The sequence below is a fragment of the Fusarium subglutinans genome (genome assembly GCF_013396075.1).
Source record: "Fusarium subglutinans strain NRRL 66333 chromosome Unknown NRRL66333_c0000044, whole genome shotgun sequence".
NCBI lineage: Eukaryota > Fungi > Ascomycota > Sordariomycetes > Hypocreales > Nectriaceae > Fusarium > Fusarium subglutinans.
This window is the reverse complement of record NW_023502107.1, coordinates 292,988-313,883: the sequence shown is the minus strand read 5'-3', so window position 1 is coordinate 313,883 and position 20,896 is coordinate 292,988. Positions and strand designations below refer to the sequence as shown.

General features: G+C 48.7%; 10 protein-coding genes across 10 annotated transcripts; 6 read left to right on the top strand and 4 right to left on the bottom strand.

Moving 5' to 3' along the window:
* Positions 1 to 540: 540 nt before the first annotated feature.
* On the top strand, positions 541 to 897 carry FSUBG_4954 (uncharacterized protein; the record flags this gene model as incomplete). Its single annotated transcript, XM_036682998.1, has 1 exon — positions 541 to 897. The coding sequence occupies one exon, from the start codon at positions 541 to 543 to the stop codon at positions 895 to 897; it is 357 nt and encodes a 118-aa protein (XP_036539640.1).
* Positions 898 to 2,574: 1,677 nt separating this feature from the next.
* On the top strand, positions 2,575 to 3,093 carry FSUBG_4953 (uncharacterized protein; the record flags this gene model as incomplete). The annotated part of the gene is made up of 1 exon (XM_036682997.1): positions 2,575 to 3,093. One exon carries the CDS (start codon positions 2,575 to 2,577, stop codon positions 3,091 to 3,093), a length of 519 nt encoding a protein of 172 aa, XP_036539639.1.
* A 677-nt stretch (positions 3,094 to 3,770) lies between these two features.
* Positions 3,771 to 4,970, bottom strand: FSUBG_4952 (uncharacterized protein; the record flags this gene model as incomplete). Its single annotated transcript, XM_036682996.1, has 1 exon — positions 3,771 to 4,970. One exon carries the CDS (start codon positions 4,968 to 4,970, stop codon positions 3,771 to 3,773), a length of 1,200 nt encoding a protein of 399 aa, XP_036539638.1.
* Positions 4,971 to 5,579: 609 nt separating this feature from the next.
* Positions 5,580 to 7,841, top strand: FSUBG_4951 (uncharacterized protein; the record flags this gene model as incomplete). The annotated part of the gene is made up of 7 exons (XM_036682995.1): positions 5,580 to 5,622; positions 5,695 to 6,212; positions 6,264 to 6,327; positions 6,480 to 6,711; positions 6,783 to 7,269; positions 7,330 to 7,690; positions 7,741 to 7,841. The coding sequence occupies 7 exons, from the start codon at positions 5,580 to 5,582 to the stop codon at positions 7,839 to 7,841; spliced, it is 1,806 nt and encodes a 601-aa protein (XP_036539637.1).
* A 228-nt stretch (positions 7,842 to 8,069) lies between these two features.
* FSUBG_4950 (polyamine n-acetyltransferase 1) lies at positions 8,070 to 8,751 on the bottom strand (the record flags this gene model as incomplete). Its single annotated transcript, XM_036682994.1, has 2 exons — positions 8,070 to 8,588; positions 8,647 to 8,751. 2 exons carry the CDS (start codon positions 8,749 to 8,751, stop codon positions 8,070 to 8,072), a joined length of 624 nt encoding a protein of 207 aa, XP_036539636.1.
* Positions 8,752 to 9,112: 361 nt separating this feature from the next.
* Positions 9,113 to 10,964, bottom strand: FSUBG_4949 (uncharacterized protein; the record flags this gene model as incomplete). The annotated part of the gene is made up of 7 exons (XM_036682992.1): positions 9,113 to 9,349; positions 9,401 to 9,572; positions 9,659 to 9,834; positions 9,890 to 10,303; positions 10,356 to 10,642; positions 10,695 to 10,752; positions 10,806 to 10,964. The coding sequence occupies 7 exons, from the start codon at positions 10,962 to 10,964 to the stop codon at positions 9,113 to 9,115; spliced, it is 1,503 nt and encodes a 500-aa protein (XP_036539635.1).
* A 1,422-nt stretch (positions 10,965 to 12,386) lies between these two features.
* On the top strand, positions 12,387 to 13,957 carry FSUBG_4948 (3-hydroxybutyryl dehydrogenase; the record flags this gene model as incomplete). The annotated part of the gene is made up of 4 exons (XM_036682991.1): positions 12,387 to 12,484; positions 12,535 to 13,475; positions 13,522 to 13,722; positions 13,863 to 13,957. 4 exons carry the CDS (start codon positions 12,387 to 12,389, stop codon positions 13,955 to 13,957), a joined length of 1,335 nt encoding a protein of 444 aa, XP_036539634.1.
* Positions 13,958 to 14,419: 462 nt separating this feature from the next.
* On the top strand, positions 14,420 to 15,547 carry FSUBG_4947 (3-hydroxyacyl dehydrogenase; the record flags this gene model as incomplete). The annotated part of the gene is made up of 5 exons (XM_036682990.1): positions 14,420 to 14,497; positions 14,561 to 14,957; positions 15,012 to 15,032; positions 15,085 to 15,211; positions 15,262 to 15,547. 5 exons carry the CDS (start codon positions 14,420 to 14,422, stop codon positions 15,545 to 15,547), a joined length of 909 nt encoding a protein of 302 aa, XP_036539633.1.
* Positions 15,548 to 16,350: 803 nt separating this feature from the next.
* FSUBG_4946 (monophenol monooxygenase (tyrosinase)) lies at positions 16,351 to 17,662 on the bottom strand (the record flags this gene model as incomplete). Its single annotated transcript, XM_036682989.1, has 3 exons — positions 16,351 to 17,091; positions 17,142 to 17,391; positions 17,442 to 17,662. The coding sequence occupies 3 exons, from the start codon at positions 17,660 to 17,662 to the stop codon at positions 16,351 to 16,353; spliced, it is 1,212 nt and encodes a 403-aa protein (XP_036539632.1).
* A 1,612-nt stretch (positions 17,663 to 19,274) lies between these two features.
* Positions 19,275 to 20,629, top strand: FSUBG_4945 (uncharacterized protein; the record flags this gene model as incomplete). Its single annotated transcript, XM_036682988.1, has 3 exons — positions 19,275 to 19,427; positions 19,514 to 19,801; positions 19,859 to 20,629. 3 exons carry the CDS (start codon positions 19,275 to 19,277, stop codon positions 20,627 to 20,629), a joined length of 1,212 nt encoding a protein of 403 aa, XP_036539631.1.
* Between the last annotated feature and the right edge of the window lie 267 nt (positions 20,630 to 20,896).

The window sequence follows — 20,896 nt, the reverse complement described above, 5'->3', positions numbered from 1 at the left end:
TTATAAATATTATAAATTTTTATTTAAATATTAATTTATTATTAAATCTTACTTATAAGTACTTATATTTATATAATTATATTATTTAGGTACTTACCTATAGGTAAGTATCTAGAATAGGTATCTTTAGGTACTTACCCCTATTAAATAGGTACCTATAGATACCTATAGGCTAGGTATTTTAAAGGCTGCTTGTTACTTATTATCAAAATAACTTAAGTTAAGATTTAACAAACAACCGCAATCAACTACTTATACACCAATACATCAATCATCATGTCCATTTTCCAAGACACCAATTCCGAATCACGGCCCGCGATTGTGTATACACTTCCCCCGGGCCAAGTCGTCAGCATTCCAATCTCCGGCCCAATCCCCAACGAAGAAGAACAGAACACCTAGGAATCTGTCAATGGAGAGAACAAGAAACATGAAAAGCTTGTTGCAAAGGACGAAGCGAAGAAGTACACTGTCAAGAAATCTATCAAGGCTTTTCTCAAAGGAAAGCAGCATCATGCGAGTGGGTAGGTGAATGGCGCCATGAATGTAGAGGCATGCGCAAGATTCACCCATCAAATCAAGCACGATGTCGACTACGCTCAAACCCTCCTCACTCAGTCGAGAGATTTGGTTCGAAAGAATGAGGAAATGCTCATCTGGATTTGCGGCACAATGTCCGAAATCCAGAACAATCTTGCAAAGTTCAACGGCTGTATCCCGAACAAGAATGATGTAGGCGCAACTCTGAAGGGAAATAAGAGAGAGCGGGCAGAGCAGAGTCAGGTTCTTAGAGCTAACCATTCTTCTCTCATGGCTGCTATTAATGTCATGCACCAGCTCAGGCTGACGCAGAAGCAGAAGCCAGCATTGAGAAGCAGCATGCCTCCGTCAGACTAGCTCTGCTAAGCGAAGATCTGCAGTTGAGCTTGAGGGGGTTTACTGCCCGTGATTTCTAACTGGATAGCCCATTTTCTTGTTGTGCGCTTGCTCTCATTGAGCGTCTCACCTGCTTTTCGTTTCTCATTCTTTTGTTAGTTAGTTTCTTGTTTCTGTAGAGGTTCAGCTTGGGTATGTCTAAGGCACTAGAGCTCTCCGTGTCCTGGAAAAGAGGAAAACATCCCTGATAGCACTCAGGTAGTATGGAGGAGTGGGCGGTATGGTGCTGGTTCATAGAAAGTTTCTGTCACTTGTTAATGTATTTTTGCAATTCAATACTGGACTGAATAGGATGTGATTATGATATGCCAGCCTTGATCCCTACCGCAAATCCCTGTAAGAGTCCCTCCTTTTCTCCTGCAATCTTGGCATTGCTTTGGACAACACGTCTTCACCACAAGAAAAGAATCGACAGTGCAGTCAAATCTGGCTACTGGCCGCCATTCTATGTATTATCCAAAGTCAGTAAGCCAGCAGCTAGGCGCACTGGCGCAGATGTTCAATTGAAATGGAGCTCGAGCCAAGACGCCCGGTTCGTAAGGTTCTGACCGGGTTCTAGTCATCCAAAACAGTGGACGATATGCAAAAAAATAAATGACTAGACTCTCATTCTGTCAGTAATTTAACCCAGCCAGCCTACCCATCGAGCCATGGTAGACCGCTAGCCGTGTCCCGTGAAATAGAGTTAATCATCTGCTAAACGTTTGGACTTAAGAAAAAGTAAAAACAACAACACCAAACGCTCCCCATTCGGGTTTCCGCGTTTTACCGTTGCTATTTATGACAGGGTTCGTATCTGAGGTATCTTTTGATATATTATACTTGGAACCTGGCTGTAAACCTCGCCAATCAGAAGTGCCAATAGCCGACAGCCTAAGCAGCCCAGAGATGACTTTACCGCCTTGCTGTTCGTTCACCGTTAAGAGTGACGACTGGGCTTGGGTATTGTCGTCAGCTCATGCGTAGAAGAAATCGATAAGCTACCGTTTTCACCATCGCTTTTAGGACCTGTCACTTGGCTGCCTGTACAGTGATTCCCGTGGCAATTAGCTACCTGACAACCTCTGCGAACGAGCCAGGGCAAAAATGGATGCTTTTCAACCACAATAAGGTCTCAAATACTTGATGAAGAACATATAAGCGTAGCAAAGGAGGTAGAATTTGACACCATTTGTTAAACTTTTGGCCGAAATCACCGTATCCTTTCACGTATATAGTTTGTCACGCATTGCGGAGGGGCAAAATCCATGCTGATAACCTGGCAGTGGCTTCTGCCATGGACATGGGCTAGTTTCACCGTTCTTGTCTCTAGAGTTCCCAAATGAAGTCATGATACTAATGTCTGTATTCTTTTTCTTTGTCCTTCGGCCACACCGGCTGAGCTCGAGCCATTGCTAAAGAGACGAAACTGCGCTTAGAGCTGTATTGTAGGGGGCACGCAGATACGAATTGCCGGTCACTGGATGGTCAAAATGACTGGAATCTGCACTCTGATCATCCTTTAAGAACCAGATCCCCTTCGTCAATCTCGACCCAATCTAACATCGCCTGCGCGACCCAGCCGGCAGAGTATTCAATACCCAAAACGCAACAACCCTACAATATCATCGTACATACAGCAAAAAACCAACTCACACAATGTCAGGAGTTGAAGTCGCGCTTCCCATCTTCCCGGAGGTTTTGGGGTTGACCAAAGCTCTGGTAGACATTGGAATCTCTGCTAGCGACTTGAAGCAAGATGCCCAGGCGTGCGCAAGACTGGTTGAGCAAACCAAGCACGACCTTCAGTATGCCAAGAAGCTGAGAATTTGTCTGTTCGCTTTGGCCTCTGAGCACGATGACACTCTGGCCTGGATCAACGGCACAATCGACAGAACGGAAGCGGCCCTGAAGGAATACGCCAAGAATGTACCCAAGGAACACGTCGAAAAGGCAACTCTGCGCGCCCTCGTACAAAAGCTGCAAGATCAGAAGAAATGGGAGGAGTGGGGCAAGACTCTTGGAGCCAGCCATTCATCTCTCGTCGCCGCAATCAATATTATGCATCAAATTCATCCGAGAAACGCGGCTGAGGTGGCCAAGGAAAAGAAGGACCCAACACGGGCTTGCAGCATGCCTCCTCGAAGCTTCAAGCCCAAGGCAAAGGAGCTCCCGTGAACGCTGGATGTTTGGTCAGTTGTCATGTATGTTGGTCTGATGGAGCTCCTGTTTTCCCTCCCTTTCCCGTCCCGTCTATGGAGGAGGTCTTGATCCTTGTCACACAGGACGGGAAGAGTTTCATATGGTATTGCAGCATAGACGGAAGAGGTGGAGCCTTTCACGGATACTGTATTTTATCGAATATGTTTTGCGACCGCAATAAGCCTAACAAATGCGTTTGCGATAAGCTCCAATTGTCCGAGCGCGCGGTTCAAAGTCCTTGATCTAAGCCCAGCCCCCTCGCTTGTACGACACTCACAGTGCCTACTGCCTTGCCATATGACAGTTGTCAACGGCAACTAACGCATAACAACGCCACCTACGGCCTGCAAATTAAACCGTATGATGTTGAATGAAGGAGATCCGTAGCGTACACCCCCCTGATCCCGTGCCCAGTCAAAGGCTGCATGCAGGTGGAAATGCTCGCTCTTGGGCGACTGCTCTCCGTGTTGTGTTGCCACAGTCTGAGAATGAGTGCATTATTTGATACACTTCGATTCTTTTACAAAGGGGACAAATTGGTTCTCAGTAAAAGGCTAACTTAGTAAAAAGCTAAATACACACTGTGGCATCAGATATCAGAAATACCAAGTTCTCCGTGGTAAGATAAGCTGTCGGTTTTGGTCACGCCTCCACTAAGTTCTCTCTACAGATAAAGCTCGGATCTCCTCACGCGTCCAGATTCGGCCTCTGTAGTTTGGCTTAGGACGTGGCAAAATCTCACGCTCCACGATGGGAGCTCCCGGGGGGCCGTTGTATACGGTAGGAGGCCTGGTCCATTTGACCTGGCCATTCCACATGAACCTGATCCTAGGAGCGACGAGACGACCTTGGTCCGAACCCCAGTCGGTTTCCCACACAGAGGGTTGCCCGAAGAAGATAAGAGCACAGTTTGCTGCGATGCCGAATATGCCGTTCAAATTCTTTTTTAAATCAGCACCAGAACGGCCACGAGCATCTAGGAGCTCCACGTTCAGGGCGTCAGCGACTTCAGAAGCCATAGAGTCAATCCTCTCTCGCCGCGGGTCATCCTTATCGAGACTGGTCGCGGGCATGTATACCATTTTGTACCGATTCATGAGCATCATGAACAGAATCTCTCTCCAGACCGAGATACAATCCTCCCCTGAGATTATGTCAGCAGAGTCCGCCGCAACAGCGATATGAACATCGAACTTACTGTGAGCGAATCGCCGATGAGGGATGAACTGAAAGCATGTTGAGACCTCAGGCGGCAGCAGACATTCTTCAACATTGCAGTCTGGATCCATTCGTCTGTAGAGCAGTCGGAAGAGGAAGTTCCATACGGCGTAGTATCGAGTGTCTCGGTCGCAAATCAACTCTGACCACGTGTCACCTTCGGGAGGATTACCGGCAAGGCGGACAAGTTCATCATCATTGAAAGAGGATCTCTCGATGGTTGACATTGACGCGGTAGTGACAGTTCCGAGGCCATAAATAATATTGTTGCAAAAGCTTTCGGTCAGGCACTCGAACCCTTCAACATTCTCCGCGATTCCTTTGGGCCCACGGACATCTATGATACGGTGAGCCAACTCCCTGTGTGACTCCGTAATAGGATTTGGATTCATCGGACTGCGGATGACCTGGCTCTCCGGGGTTTGCTGAGGAGCGGGAACATTCGAAGCTGCAGTCTTTTGTTTGGTGGAGATTTCAGCAATATCGTGGTTGCGATTATTGCTCAGCCAAGAGAAGAAAGAGGCTCCACGTACAGTCCCTCTCAAAGCTAGGACGATGATGACGACCAGGAGGGAAATCGTGCAGACCCCAACAGCCCAGCCAATGAAGAACGACTCAACAAACAAATAATCCATCGCAGCAGGGACGCCTGATGGGAGGTCTCGGTATGAATTAAATGGAGCTGCTCCCGCCGTTGAAAGAAGAGGAGAGTTAAGAGGCCAATGTGAAGATAGGGATGGGCGGCCATAAATGGAACTGGCAATTGGAGACTCAAACCCAGCTTAAGAGACCAACAACAATATCCCACTAGCTCAAGATTGATCACCCCGTGCGAGCAAACATGTTTTGGGGCAAAGGAGTCGTCTCAGTTGGTGGAGCAATGTGGCTGGCTTGGCGTGAGCATGGGCCTGTGCCTGTGCCTGCTCGGGCTTAAGTTTATTGCCGGTGTGACCCTCCAGGGAAATTGGTATGCACCAACCCCCGTAATAACTCATTTGTGATACCTTCTCAATAGAAGGCGGGAAATGTAAGTGGGTGTGATGGTAGGAGGGACGGCATGCTGCTCGACACTGCTGTTCCTTCACTCAGCGGTGTAGAACATGCAGCACCGCGGCCTCAAAAAGTTTCACTGTCCCTCTCAATCGTGGTAGGGGGCCTTGATAGTTCCTCTTTCTCTTTCTCTTCCTCCTTCTCGCTTCATCTTTCAATATTCGTCAGCCAAAATCGACCAATAAGCCGGAATCATGGCAGAGGATCTTGTTGTTGGGATCGACGTTGGAATGAGTGGTATGTGATCTGGTCCACCCTAAAAGTCTGAATAACCACAGCGATAATGTGGGCTTCTGACCACATTAATAGGTACCGGTGTAGCATACAGACGCAAAGGTTACGCTGAAGTGACTTGCCTGGAATGGGGTATCGATAAGAAGGATCCAAAGACACCCACCAGAGTCTTTTACAATGTCCGCGATCAGCCGCCGAAGCTCGTTGGATGGGGAATGGACGTCCCCGACGACTCTGTCGAGCATCTTGAACTGCGCGAATGGTTCAAAGTCGACCTTGGAGCAGTCGATGCTGACCGGTTTGAGGTAAAGAGAATTTACAGAGACTTCCTCACTTCCTTGTTCTACGAACTAAGCACACACCGGTTCACACCCGCTATACTGGGCGGTAAAAGTTTTGAAGAGGCGAGTGTCTTATTCCTATTCAGTGTTCCCGCCTTATGGGGCCCGGCTGTTGTCGAGGATTTTATGCAACTGGTTCGTGAATCTGGCTTCGAAGAGAAGGGCCTTCGCAGCGCTAGAGTAACCATGACAGAGCCGCAAGCGGTTGCTGCATATGAGATTTGCGTACCAAACTCTGAGTACAAACTCAAGGTCAGTGAGCCAAGGCCTTCAGGAAAACCATGACTCATATGCGCCTCACAGAACGGCGAAAATGTCTTGATCGTTGATGCTGGCGGCGGAACTACTGTAACTTTGCCCCCTGTAGGTATTGTGACATTGCCGGTGCTGACCTCTGAAGGATTTCTGCCTCTTGAAGATGGACGATAGTTACGAGAAACCGCCCCAAGCTATGGAACTAACTAGCCCCACCAACAGGTAAAGCCACTCTCTCTTTGAGGCATGAGCTAATTTGCTTAGCCTGTACAACTGGCTCCACGTTCATCGACCAAGGCTTTGAGGAAATGGTGATGGCCTATCTTCAGGACAAGCGTGATTCTTTGGTAAGAGATATCGATGATGTTAGCTGGGACTTGCGAAACAGCAACCTATTCCACATTGGCAAACGCGAGTTTGACCCCGATAATTGGAACGACTTGGAATTTAACATTCCTTTGAAGAACAGCGCTCCCACTTCCGTTGTTCTGACTGGGTAAGCTTCCACCATGCCAAAGGAAAATTGAGATATGTTTCTCATTAAATTTAGGAAATGAAATCTCTCAGTTCTTTGTTCAACCGCCAGATTGATGAAATCAATAAAAACATCGGGAGCCATGTCAAAGCGTTCATGACGGACAGCGGGACCAACTCCGAAAACCATCTTGTACGTCACAAAACAGGCCGTGAATGGGGTTTGTCTCTGATTACGCAGGAGTACATTATCCTCGCTGGTGGGCTCGGAAGCTCCCGCTACGTTCTAGGCAAGATCGAAGAATTTATGGGTAAATTGCCGTTCAAACTTGCAGCGAAACCCAAGGTCGTGATGTCAGCTGCCCCTCGACTTGCTGTTTGCATGGGCCTGGTCCACAACGCGGGCCGTAACCCAGAGCTTTTCCCACGACGCTTCAATCGAGTCTCAATCGGCGTCGCGTCTCAGTCATTGACAGATAAAATTAAGAACAGCCGCTTCCACAATTTCATCAAGCGAGCATTTCTACGTGCCCCCAAGGGCCAGAAGCCTGGGGGAGAAGTGGAGTGGGTTCTCGTCAAGGTAAAATTTCACCATTGAGATTGATGTCACGGGCTGCCTTTGCTGACATGACGATACAAGGGGGAACTTGTCCCTGACCGAGTCGCCGTCCCTGAACAAACAGCGTACTTCAGTGCGGATTTGCCATCCAACCAGCGGATCTGGGAGCTGGCGATTCTCCACAGCTTCGAGAGCGACATCGAACGTTTGACTCTTGGAGGTAAGCCTCTGACCCCTGATGGCGCATGGCAGATATTAACATACACAGATGCCTGTCGCGTCCATTCAGTCCTCAGAGTGAACTTGTCGCATATTGGAGAACCTGACAAGGTTGTGGCAGGAGACGCCCTAGCAAGACTCCATCTGGCTCGAAAGCCCAAGATCCCCATCAAATTTGACCTTCGAATAGAAGTTGGACTAGCCACTGCCGAAATCCATTGCAGTATGATTATCAGCCCAGAGTGAAGGATCTTGACACTGACACATTACTAGCTGATAAGAAGGGACGGCTTTGCAGTGATCCCATCAGTATCCCGACAGGCTATGAGCTCGTTCCAGCCACTGGCCAGAGTGCTGTGTATGAATTGAGCTAGGTAAGATTGAAGACATTCCAGTCTAGCTCGGCCAATGACGGCTGACTTGGTCAACAGGGGCCGTCTTTAAGAACGCGATGGGTTGACACAGTTTGGAAATGGATTAGCTGCCCTTGTATTCTGGACCACGCGAGCCTATTCAACGTAAAGTCTATCGCCGGGGCACACCTATTATAACTATGGCAGGGATTTCTCAAATAGATGGAGATAATATGTAAGACTAAAATCCTAGTTAGTATTGGTCTTTCTGCTCTTGAGGTCACTCACAAGATCGTGCCATGCCACCCCGGCATATTCAGACTCGCTCTTCCCATAGTGCTCAAATCCAAGTCTCTGGTAGTACGGAACAAGACGGTCATACGTCAAGATAGATATACGATCCGCCGCATTGAGCGACTTCGTTCTCTGGATATAAACGCGCATGATGGCCTTGCCCAGCCCGGCCCTCTGGTAATCGGGAGCGACAGCAAGAGCATGGAGAGCAATCGTTCGTCCATTCTTGTTGTGACCGACGGCGCAGTCACCTTGGGGATCTTGTTTCCAGTTGCGGGGGTAGTCCATATCCTCATCTTTGACGGGTTTGTTGGTCGTTTTAGTAGAGATGACATGCGCGAGAAGCACATCGTCGCTGGATGCCGAATCATCCGCGAATGGGATGTCATGAGGAAGGGGAGACGGCAAGCTGGCGCCAGCACGAAGGAATAGGCCAATGCATATCTCAGGACAGACTGCCAAGCGATACTCAATCTAGATCGAGGTTAGATCCGAATCTCGGGCTTGTCTGTCTGTCTGTTATGGATCTCACAACCTTTTCACGAGTGGCGGCCTCGGCGGGAGGAAACGCGGCAGTCTCAACGGCCAGTGACCGCTCTAGGTCATTGATGTTGAGCTGTCGAGCATAAAGGGACATCTTGAAGATACAGGTAAAGAGTATTTGCTTGAATCAAGGTCGATAGGGATTGACTTTACTCTATATATCTGTCGAAGGATGAGACTTGGGCGTCAACGACAATGACAAACCGACATCGGGCGGGGTTTGGTTTGGTTTGGTTTGGTTTGGTGGGGCTTAAACAAAACCAAACTAAACCAAATTAGACTAGACTAGACTGACTCGGCTCTGTCTCCTGGCAATAGAGGCTCTTTTCACTATAGCTTCCCTTGGGCATGACATGGCGTGCATCGACTACGATGGAGGACATTAACACGATATAGCTCAGTCTCATTATGTAATCCAATCCACAGCTACACTACCTACACTAAACTAAGTGCATTCAGTGCATATATCGCCAGGTTACAGCCTTGTCTCCCTTGGCGGAAAGCTCCTCCTCGGAGATCGTCTCGTGTTCACCAGCTGCCATTCTCCTGTCACGGCTCTTGTTGATGCGGCTATAGCTGAAGATCAGGATAAGAGCCGCAATGATGCCCCCGCCAATGAAACCCAGTTCCAAGGCGTGACCTAAAATGTAGCGAGGCCCATCCTTTTGTCGGTAAAAGTTTGACGCCATAGCCTAAGTTCGTTAATGAGAAAAGCCTTGCTACGGGAAAAGGATTGCACTTACACCGCCGAGATTTCCGACTCCGATCTGGATAGCCATTCCAACACTGCGTTTGTAACTTCCTGACAGATTATTGGCCAGCCAAGTAATAACTCCTGGGAACGCAGGATAGATGGCGCATGCTGCGATGAAGACACCGGCGTAGACGACCTTGGGGTTGTGGGTAGAAATACACCTGAGGATGTTAGTATGAACTGGAGCAATGTGACTTTGTGGACAACTTGCATCGTAAAACCAACAACCATGACGCAGAGGAAAGACACGATGAAGGGACTTCTCTTGCCAACTCGGTCTGATGTCCAAGCGACAACCACAGCTAGGATAGCTGCAGTGATATAAATAGGAACAGTCATGAGCTGGGCCTTGCTAGAACTGTAGCCAAGGTTTCGAATGATGGTGGGCAAGAAAAGACTGATACCGTAGAGTGGGCAGACAATCTGTCATGGTTGGTTAGCAGTGCTCATGCCACGGAAGCTCATATCGTTGACTTACACCCCAGTAAACAAAGATGTTGACCCAAATCTGCCAATCCTTAAACGCCGCCCAGACATACTCCCACTTGAACTCATCAGCCTGCGCAACACGAGACTGACTCTGTCCCGCAGCCTTCTGCTGGCCCTGATACTTGAGTCTGAAGACGACGAAAGCGCGCTCCTCTTCGGTCAAGAAGCTTGCAGTCTCAGGGAAGTCATAAAGTGCCCAGAAGGCAAAGATGGCAACAAGAACGGTAACGATTCCCTCGAGGATGAAGATCCAGCGCCATCCTTCGAGGCCTCCAACACCGTCCATCTTTGCGATTCCAAAGGCCAGAAGACCACTGAATGCACCGGCGATGGAAGCCGCAGAGAAGAAGAGGGCCTGTCGGAATTGGATTTCGTGACGGCAGTACCACATTGTGAGGTAGTACTTAAAACATGTTAGTTTACCAGCAAATAATCGACAAGTGACGTAGACGTACAGCGACACCGGGGAAGAGACCGGCCTCAGTAACACCAAGAAAGATGCGCGCGACGAGAAGACCATGGTAGTTCCGAACAATGCCCATGAGTGTCATCACGATACCCCATGCAATCATGATTGTAGGAAGCCAAACGCTTGGGCGGAGTTTCTTGAGAAGGAGATTCGACGGAACTTCAAAGGCGGCGTATGTGAAGAAGAAGACGGTGAGACACCAGTTGTATTGGTCCGGGCTCATTTTGAGATCTTCCTGAAGACCCTCGATCTTTGCGTTTCCGATATTTCCTCCTGTAGTTGCAAGCTTAGCTTGGCGTCATGGTGAGTGATGCGACAGACTTACGGTCGAGAAAAGAGAGGAGGTAAAGAAGTGCGAGCATGGGGATCAATCGCATGTCCATCTGAGAGTCCTTCATTAGTGATAAGATGGCAAATATTGGTGTCCAGAACAAACCTTGCGAAGAATCTTCTTCTCATCAAGATGAGAAAACGACTCGAGGGTTGTACCAGGTGCCGTAGCCATAGCATCAATACGATCGACCTGCCCTCTACCAGCAGCTTCGGCCTCAAAGACCTCGGCCTTCTCGTTTGGGGGAGTAGAATAAGAAGTCATGATGATGGCGAAGAATGTCTGTGTCTCTGCTCTGGAAATGGCGAGAAAAGATGGGACGATCAGCGAACTTAAGTATGTCGCGTCACCCTTGTCTTCCCCATGATTTCCCCGCAATGTCTAATGTCGCTGATCTTGAGTGAAGGGATCGTAAGAGGCTTGCGAGGAACGCACGCACGCACGCGGTAGATGGAGACGGGGGAGGGGGCGGAACAGTGCTAACGGTAGACTAGAGAGCGGGAAACGCTTATCTGGAATAAGAAATGGAACCGGATCCGATGGTTATGTCGAATGAACGAGTCATTCTTGGTCATGGTTTCGATTGTGCGTTACGAATCTCAGATCAATCTGCTACAACAGTGAGATGTGAGTGATGCTATTGCTCTTCATCCTGTATGCGCCTCTATCGTGATTGTCAATATCTCGTGGTTTCAACTCCCAGCTCTTCACTCCAAGGTGGGTTTCTACAATGCAAAAGCTTGTACGTCATAACAAAGAGTGAATGCCATGGCCTCGGTTCCGAAGATCCCTGTCAACACATGGCTCCCTTTTCTCGCCGGCGATCAGCGTTAGTTACCTAACAGAATGTGGCGGCGCCCGTCACAAACCAAGGCAGACGAAAGAACAAGAGTTTCTCCAAAAATAAGCTTTCAAACGCCGTAATTTCACCCTCTCCCCCGTTTTACCAATCGAGCTCTGAAGAAGTCATCTCCAAAGGCGGTAAGAATCAAGATCGTCAACCCGTCGTCAAAACGATCTAACCTTGAATGTCAACCCCCATACTAAAGCTGAACTGGGGGATCTGCATTACCCCGCATCATCTGATGAAAGACTTCCCTGTTGTCTCTTCCAAATAAAGTGGATTCTTTTCATTCCCAACAAACATCATCCGGATCCGAAAACGACTCCTGAATCGCGAATTGCTACCACTGCAACGCTCACCTATAGACTATAGTGGATCCGATATGCCAGCGGGTCTCGTTACACGTCGTACTCAGTTCTCCAGCTGCGACGAGTGTCGTAGATCGCGTGTGGCTTGTGATGCCCAGAGCAGCGAAGGGACTTCTTCGTGTACACGCTGTCGGAACCGTCACCATGCGTGTACCTTCAAGGTATGTAGCTATGGCCCCTGACTCGCCAAGAGATGATTAAGGTCTTGCACAGTGGCTCCAGAATGCCAAAACAAACAATGGAGGGACGAAGCGCAGGTCACGTCGAGGGACGACACGGCCTACAAGCGACACATCCTCAACACGCGGCAGTCGAGTCACGGATACTTCCCATGAGTCGGGGCTTGATGCAGGTCCTGCCAATAACCCAGACGATGATACCTACAGAGACAGCCCAACCGTGATGGCAATGCCTGAGTCAGCATCTTTGCCATGGTGTCCAAGTCCAATAAGGAATTCATACGAGAGTGTCAACATGGAAAATGTGGACTCTAGATGGCTTGATACTCTGTACAGAGAAGGTTTCGAGGCAGTCTTTGGCTCTTGGATGGGAAGATATGCTTGCCCTTTCCTGTACGTACTAACCAAGAGTCTCTATCTACTATGTATACTCACATGAGCAGATTCGGTCACAACCTAGCAGACAAATACGTCAGCATATCTGACCTCTGTCGCCATCTCGATGGCTGCATAGTAGATACTGGAGACAGCCAACTAGTCGGTCGAAGCAGAGACATTGAACAGTCTCTCCAGAGCACCATTTCAGCATTTGCAGCACGATGGCTCCCTGTTACATCTCCAGAGCCAAATTCCAACGAGGATCACTGCAGTCTTGTCCAGGCTCTCTGGAGGCATGCCAGGAGGGACATGTTACGTGTCATAAACAGGCCAGCCTACCGGTCAATGCTATCTCTGCTTCTGTTCGCTCTAACGCCAATACCAGACGGCATCTCGGAGGACGAGGAGGCAGATGGAATTTCCGGTCAGGCTTGTGTTCATGCAGCCTTGCAGCAGATACAAACATTACGTGCACGTCAGAGAAACCTGCAATTCAGCGGTTCCAAAGTTTCTCCGTCTCTCAAATCCCAAGCTATTGTCACAACACCAGAGTCGATCGAAACATCAGGCTTCATAAATGCCGAAAGTACTGTATACTGGGCAGCTTTAACATTTGACACCTCCGCATCTCTCACCCTCAATTGTCGCTCACTTCTATCTTCAGGTCTTTTCGGCTTTGAGTCTGAACTCCCATGGCGTCTCGTCAAAACTTGTGCCAAGATGTTTGACGAGAACGCCCGCCAGTGGAAGCAAGGTAGCTCAGATATGACGGATGAAAGAGCGAATCAGATCATTGCTGCTGGGGCCTCTTGGAAGCTCCTTGGATGGAAAGTCACTGCCATTTTCAAAGAAGCTCTGAGAGATGGCCATGAGGAGTCAGAAGTTCGGAGAGCATACCTGGCCGTAGTTGACTCTGTGAAACAATTTGGCATCATTTATCGCCCACTTTTGGACGAATGTCATAAACGCATGCCTTTTCTTGGGCAACAGACAAAGCTTCGATGGTGTAAGTTTAAGTGGTTCTACAAACAAAACCCCTGCTGACTATGTAGTTTCTCTTATGCTTCACTACCATCTCAGCATCCTCATGCTAGTGGACATCATCGAAGCCACGGACCGCCAGGACCTGCTATCAGACATAACCGACATATGTATCGATGCTGAGAACACGGTGATGAACACTCTAGCATTCGGTTTGCACAACACATTTACATTAAAACGACCCATCGATTCAATCGTCGGCGATGGTTTGAGTAGGAGGCAATCGGTGTTCACAGTACCGATCGTGTCTATTGATCCATATCCGCACCATGCCGTCGCTGGGGTGCAGTTGCTGAGAAAAGCCATTGACCGTGACTTTGGCATTGGAAAAATCACCGAAGAAACTTACCAGAGTTTATTGTCCACGTTGGAGAGGACGTTGAGGCATTTGCCGCAGAGCTCAAAGTCTGTGCGGGCAGCGATAGCAAAGTTCTCAACGACGGCTGATGCAAATAGTGCACATGCTAGTATTTTAGTCTAAATAACAAGCATTCCTGTCGGCCGGCCTAGAATGTGAGCCCTTTGTTCAAGTGATTCAGATACTATGTACGATTGCAGAAGGTGGTTGAGTTGGATGCACGGACTGGGCGCTGTGAGTTTCCGCTGTGCGGAACAAGTAATCAAATTACCCCAACTCAAGCGAGTTCAGCCACTGACCTCAGAGTCAATTTTCGGTTACAATTATCCTGATTTTGTCTCGGATCCGACGGTCAAAATGGAGTGGAGATGTTCGCCACTCACTAACTTACCCAGTTTCTGGGGCATCATTGACCGGATCCGAAACGATGACGATCATTTGTTGACCAAGATCTACTGGAGCCTCTATTTCCTTGCTTCTATTTCAACTTCTTCTCCTCAATCGGATGCATTCAAGCTTTCAAACATATTCATTCTCTTAATATTGTCAAAATGGTTCTAACAGTAACTCCTAAGAAGTCGGTCACTTTGATCGGAGCAGGCACTCAAGGAAGACGCCTTGCGTTCATGGTATGTGTCGCCTCAATAATTACCTTGTCCTTTGTGAACTATTTGCTAATGCCCTTATCTCAGTGGTCGAGTAGAGGAAACGACGTCCATCTGGTCGACGGCCAAGAAGCCCAGCTTCAAGCCAGTATCAAAGCCATTGAGGAGTTTCGACAAAGTTCGAGCAACGTAAATGCTTCTTCGGGGAGAATCATCACTCACTCTCCCGAAACCTTGCGCGAGGCTCTTCAAGTTGCTTGGCTGGTAGTCGAGGTAAGCAACTCTGGTATCATAAATGACCAAAAGCTGACTGAAAAGTGTGTACCTGAGCAAATCGAGCTCAAGACGAAGGTCATCTCAGAGCTTGATGCACTAGCTCCACGAGATACTATCATTGCATCAAACTCGAGTAGCTATTCCTGCTCGGAGATATTGAAAGGTCTTAATCTGAGAAACGAGAGGCGTTTTCTAAGCGCCCATTCTTGTAGGTGTTCAAACGCTGGCAAAACACCTATCTATACTGACTGAAATAATGTAGACTGGCCACCTGAGACACCCGGTAAGAATCATACATAAGGCGATCTACGTGATGCACTGCTAACAGGGGCTAGAAATCGAGATTATGGGCCATGAAACAACCAATCCTTCATATATCACGTTGATGATGGAACAATGCAAAGCCCACGGTTTCTCCCCATTTCATGTAAAGTCACCATCAATGGGATACATTTACAACAGGTAAGCGCTGATAAGATTCCCTTTTACGGCAACTAATTCAATTCCATCAGAATATGGGCAGCCATCAAGAGAGAAGCCCTCCTCGCAGCATCAGAAGGCGCTGCAACACCAGAAGAGATCGACAACATTTTCAAAGGAGTATTGAAAACACCTAAAGGGCCTTTTGAGCAGATGGATGTTGTTGGTTTGGATGTTGTTCTGGATATTGAGCAGCATTATGCGGATGCGAGAGGAAACATCCCAAGTGCGCCCCGAGAATACCTACAGAAGTTTTTGGATGAAGGGAATCTAGGAGTCAAGAGCGGGCGGGGATTCTATGACTACGGTACATCTTAGATGGTTTAGAATTCAATAGACTTTGATATTTCCGAGCAACAAAGTTGTCTAAAGCCATGCAAGGTTGCATAACGCCGAGCCGGCCATTTTACCCGAGAACAAAGGAAACTAGGAAGCATTCCTCCGAGCAAACGAATCGAAAAGCCCGAACTTGGCAATGCATAAGATGACATATATAGGGCCAGGTTCCAAAAGCCACGGCGGCTTGGTAACATTCGCTGAATGCAGGGGAACGCCACAGGGGTAGCGAATACCACCCTCAAGGTTTGCGCGGGGAAAGGGTTGCATCAGCCCGGGATCTCTTTCGGGATGGTAAATGGCATGATACACCAAAAATGCTGGGGTATGACAGCATGTGCCAAGAATCAGTTGGCACATCTCTCAACGATAGACTGTGTAGGGTTACACCCAGAACTGCTTGAGGAAGATGCCCCGGTAAGCGAGCTTATCAGGGGGAACGGAGTGAACCCGTGGGTCTGGAACTTGAACGAGCCTCGCTTGAACGCTTGCGCAGTGCCAAGAGACGGTTGCACGATCATACCACCATACCCTGTTACTAAGTGCTTCTCTAAATCTAGCCGTATGTTACCCAAGGCCCCGTCTTTGGTAGTATTGGTGTTACGGAAGACGCGGGTGAAGATCTAAGGGAAACGAGGATGAACTACTGGGGTCCTGACGCAACCCAGAAGATGATCACAGATAGAACCCAATCGACAGCATTAAAGTCTATTTGTCTAATAATGAAAACGCTTAGCGGACGAAGACGAATACGTGCTATGTACAGATTACCATTATGCCATTGTCTACAGGTAGACGTAGCAGAATGGTCCGGAAAGCGTGCTCATCAGATCCTTGATCTGTCGCTCAGGCCCAACCCAGCCAATATTAACATAATCATCAAGTGTAGTCTCAGCACTGGGAGGCATGTTGAGGAAAGTGTTTGTGCCCTGGACGGCATTCTTGCCGTTAACACGTTCCTTGGGGTTAAGCATCTGCCAGATCCACCAGACACGGTCAATCATGGAGTGGTGGAGATAGAAAGCAGGATCGCCGGGAGAAGTGAAGACATCACGACCGGGGTCACCGCCGAGAGAGTAGTGACCACCTCCATGAATACCAATATCTCCAGTGCCGGGTACACCCTGCATCTGCATCTGGAAGTCCAGAACAGTCTTGGGCTTGATAATATTGTTAAGAACAGATGTAGCGTTAGCGAAACGCTTGTTGACGGCGTCGCTGAGATCACGCTTCAAGCAGCGAGGGTTGTAGTCCAGAGGGTTGGGGTTGGCAGCGACACCACCGCCGGGAAGGTCAAGAGCGGCAGGGCCCAGATTGACCTTCATGTCCTTAAAAGGACCGGACTTGACACAGCCGCCACCAGAGCCAGCGGGAAGGTAGACGGGAGGGAGACCACTTGAGGCACCGAGGATGATATCGGGCTCGTTGGGGATGAATTCACCGTCGCCAGAGATGGACAAGTCGCTTCCATCGAAGACAGGAGACTTGTTGAGGCCGCTGAGTGCGGTAAGAGCCCAGTCCCAGTACTACCAGAATATTAGTGAGAGTAGTTCAGTAGAATGGTGACTTTACTTACCGGTTGAGTTCCCTTGTAGCCACACTCATTTCGAAGGGCCTCCTCATACAGCCAAGTGAAGTATCGGTGCCATGTGAGGAAATTTCCAGTGTAGTGGATCGTCTGAGTCTGGTTCAGATGCACAGCAACCCAGTCATCGAAGCGAGTCTTGGCACCAGCGGCGAAAGACGCAGGGGACTTGGAAGGCTTAGACTGGAGACACTTGACAGCATCGATGTAAGACTTCTTCTCGTTCTTGGAGAGGGTGCCCCTGTAGCAGATGTTAGAGAAGATGCTGCTGGAGAGGGACGGGCAGCTTACCATTCTCGTCGAACACGGACGTTGCTCCAGTTGCAGGTGCTGGCACGCTTGGTCTTATCCCCAGCGAGGTCCTGGGCAGTCTCATACGCAGCGGCAGCGAGATCGGCGAGCTCATCGAGGTTGGTGACCTCGGGTGCAGACGAGTCAACGGTGGTGGCTTGGGGGGCAGCCAAAACACCAGCGGCGTTGAGGGCCAGGAGGGAGATGAAACCAGCACGCATGATGGCAACCTAGACGAGAGAGAGAAGGGACGAAAAGAGAGGGCAGGGATCTTCTTTGCAGCACCGGTGTTTGGCTTGAAGGACCAGTGAGTGAAGACTGTCTTGGATGCAGAAATGTGATGAGCTATATACTACTGTATCATCCCCTTGGACATTTCCCCTTCTCCTGCATTTCAAGGTCATGGATTACCACGCATAATCGTTCAGGGCCAGCCCATGGATCTTGTCCAAGGGCCTATCAATTGGAGCGAGTACGCTTACATCTCTAATGGGAATATGTCCCCGAGGCGAAGGCAGGGTCGTTGACTAAAACCCTAGAACCAACGGCAGAAGAGAACTTTTCTGTGGACTCGTAAAAGCCCGTCCCTTGTTGCCGAGATAGAGGGGTTCGGTTGGTTCGGCCAGATGAGTTATAGCTTAGATCTAATCCGATTTAGGGACCCATCAGCGGGTTTGCATTAGCATTGGCATTGCAGGGGGTGGGACCAACTACGCCACCGGACGATTCTTAATTCAGGGGAATAGAGTGCTTACGGCGGTAGGTCTTGACTCGCGAAATGCATGATTATGCAGCTGAAGCCATGGCCCGAAGTTCTTGTCACATTCGAGGGCCCTAGATTTTCAGGAGAGTATAAGACGCTCAAGTAATAGCGTAGGTGAGCGCTAGATTGACGCTTTGACGCCGGGAAGAACTAGGGTTGGTGATCCGGAACAGTTCCGTGCTAAGATGAGTGGAGTTTTAGGCTCGGACACGAACATTGACATTCCCGTTAGTGACGGGACAAAGATTCGTGTTTTGACCACTAGACTAGCATGACTGACTAGCAAAAGATTGTTGCTGATCGTTATGTCGATCTCCCTCGCGAATCACTCGATGTCACCCAGATGTTTCACTTTGAGAAGTGATGATAACCCACCCATTTTCGATCGCGGAGTTGCATGCCGAGTACATGATCAAATAGGCGAGATCATGCAGTAGAAATGTATATCACACATACAATATATCCGTACTCAGGTCGAGATATCCTCGCTCACCTCGTCAGGTGGGCCGCCAAGACCGGTACCGCATTGGTCGCTACGGATATTACCTCGACCTTCTCTATTAGCCTCGGCTATAACCTGAATGCAGAATAAGAGGCGACCTGAGCGTTTCATAAGTCCTTTATCCAGAGGACCTGCATATGTATCAATCCAATCCTGGTAAGGCCAATCACCTCCGGCCAGGGTCAGACTCCCCGTTAGGGAACTCGTATGATACATCTGAACGTCGGAGTCACAGTGGCAATACAAGGGTTATGTTTAGATCAAAAAGTTGTGTAGAATCTTTGATTAGACTTGGTGGTTCAGCTGCGCCAAAGCAACGACAGATGGCTTCTAGTGGACTCGCAGCCGAGGCAATATGCATACTCTTTGGCTTGATTTCCTGGTCAGTTGAAATTTTGTGTTCTAGCTCGTCAAACACCCTGTCGAAAACGTGGTGCACTCAACGTAAAGGATCTATAGGGAACCCCCTGGCTGCCCCCTCTCTCATGCGTGTTTCCTTTCTTATTATCCCGCCCCTTCTCTATCGTCCCAAGTTCTTGGGCCTTTGTACATCCTTCCCTCAGCCATCATGGATCCTCAGGTTGAGCTCCCTTCTAATCCCGACGAGAATGGAGCGGTCGATATTCTCGCTTCTACGGTTTTGGTGATCACATTGGCGACTATTGTTGTTTTGGCCCGCGTTTACGTACGATTGTTTATGATTCGCAACCTTGGCTGGGACGTAAGTTGTGCCAATGCCTCATCTCGTTTATCATTTCCTTCCTTCACTATTCCGGCCCTTGAAATCGTCTAATCACCTACTCTTAGGATGCCTTCATGATATTCACCATCGCACTATCCTGGGCGGGCCAAGGTGTAATCTTCGCACAGCTTGCTTACGGCGGTGGAAAGCACATTGGCGATGTTGACCCAGATGTCTACATGACAGGAATGAAGTTGAACTTCATAAGTCAGCCCATTTTCTTGATAGCAATCTGCGTAGTCAAACTGTCCGTCGGATGCGCCCTCCTTCGAATTGCGTCTACCAAGTTCTACAAATGGTTGATTCTGTCTATTATGATTTTCATGTCAATCTACACGATTGGATGTTTCTTTGTAAGTCATGTATCTACGACGACCTTCAATTCAAACGACTAACATTTTCTGCTGTAGACTGTCATCTTTCAATGCACAGACATTCGTGTCCTCTGGGATCCAACCGTACCGTCCAAATGCTGGTCACAAAAGACTTTACAATCACTCTCGTACACGAATTCCGCGTTTAATATCTTGACTGATCTGCTCTTCGCTATCATTATTCCAACACCCATGCTTTGGAAACTCAACGTGCACTTCCGCACACGGGTAACCCTTATTGGCATTCTCAGTCTTGGTGTCTTTGCCTGTGCCGCTGCCTTTACCAAGCTTGGATACGTCACTAACTACGGCAAGCTTGGGGACTGGCTATGGGACTCTCGCAACATCACAATCTGGACTAGTGTTGAGCTCAACGTTGGCATTATTGCTGGTAGTCTACCATGTCTGCGGCCGTTATTCCGAAGCTTCCTTGGCAGTACCTATGGCAAGAATTCCAAAAAGACGCCAACAACAGGCAATACGAACTATGGTCGAGGTACTCTGCGAAGCGGCACTATGCGAAGTGGCAAAAACTGGCACGTCTTGTCCAGTGGTAAACGGGGTGATGATGAGACAAGCAGTCAAAAGGCCATCAATATTGGCCAACAGGAGTATGAGCTCCGAGATAGGATAGCCAGTCCTTCTGGCGTGATGACTAGGACGACAGTGCAGACGGAGATTGAGGGGAGGTCAAGTGATGAGAGTGCTGGCAATGCAGGACATAGGGGCCAGTTTCAAAGTGGTATCACAAAGACTATGATAACGACAGTCGAAGTTACCAAGACAGACTCTTCATCGAGTCGGTGATTTTCTATCTACTATTTCCAATAACCTTCCCCAATTCATTACACGCATAACCAGCGATAAATATCAAATCAGTATTTTTCGATGGCGAGTGGTCGTGAGCGCATTATGAAGAATAATTATCACCACGGACTTCAAAAGTCTATAAAATGCCGTTCTTGAGGTCTCTTCTGCTCTTCTTCTATGTGCTGTATTAGGGCTCTATTCTGACTGATGCAGTGATTATCTGCCGGGGCCGTTGGAAACTACTCCAAGCCAACTACATCTGCT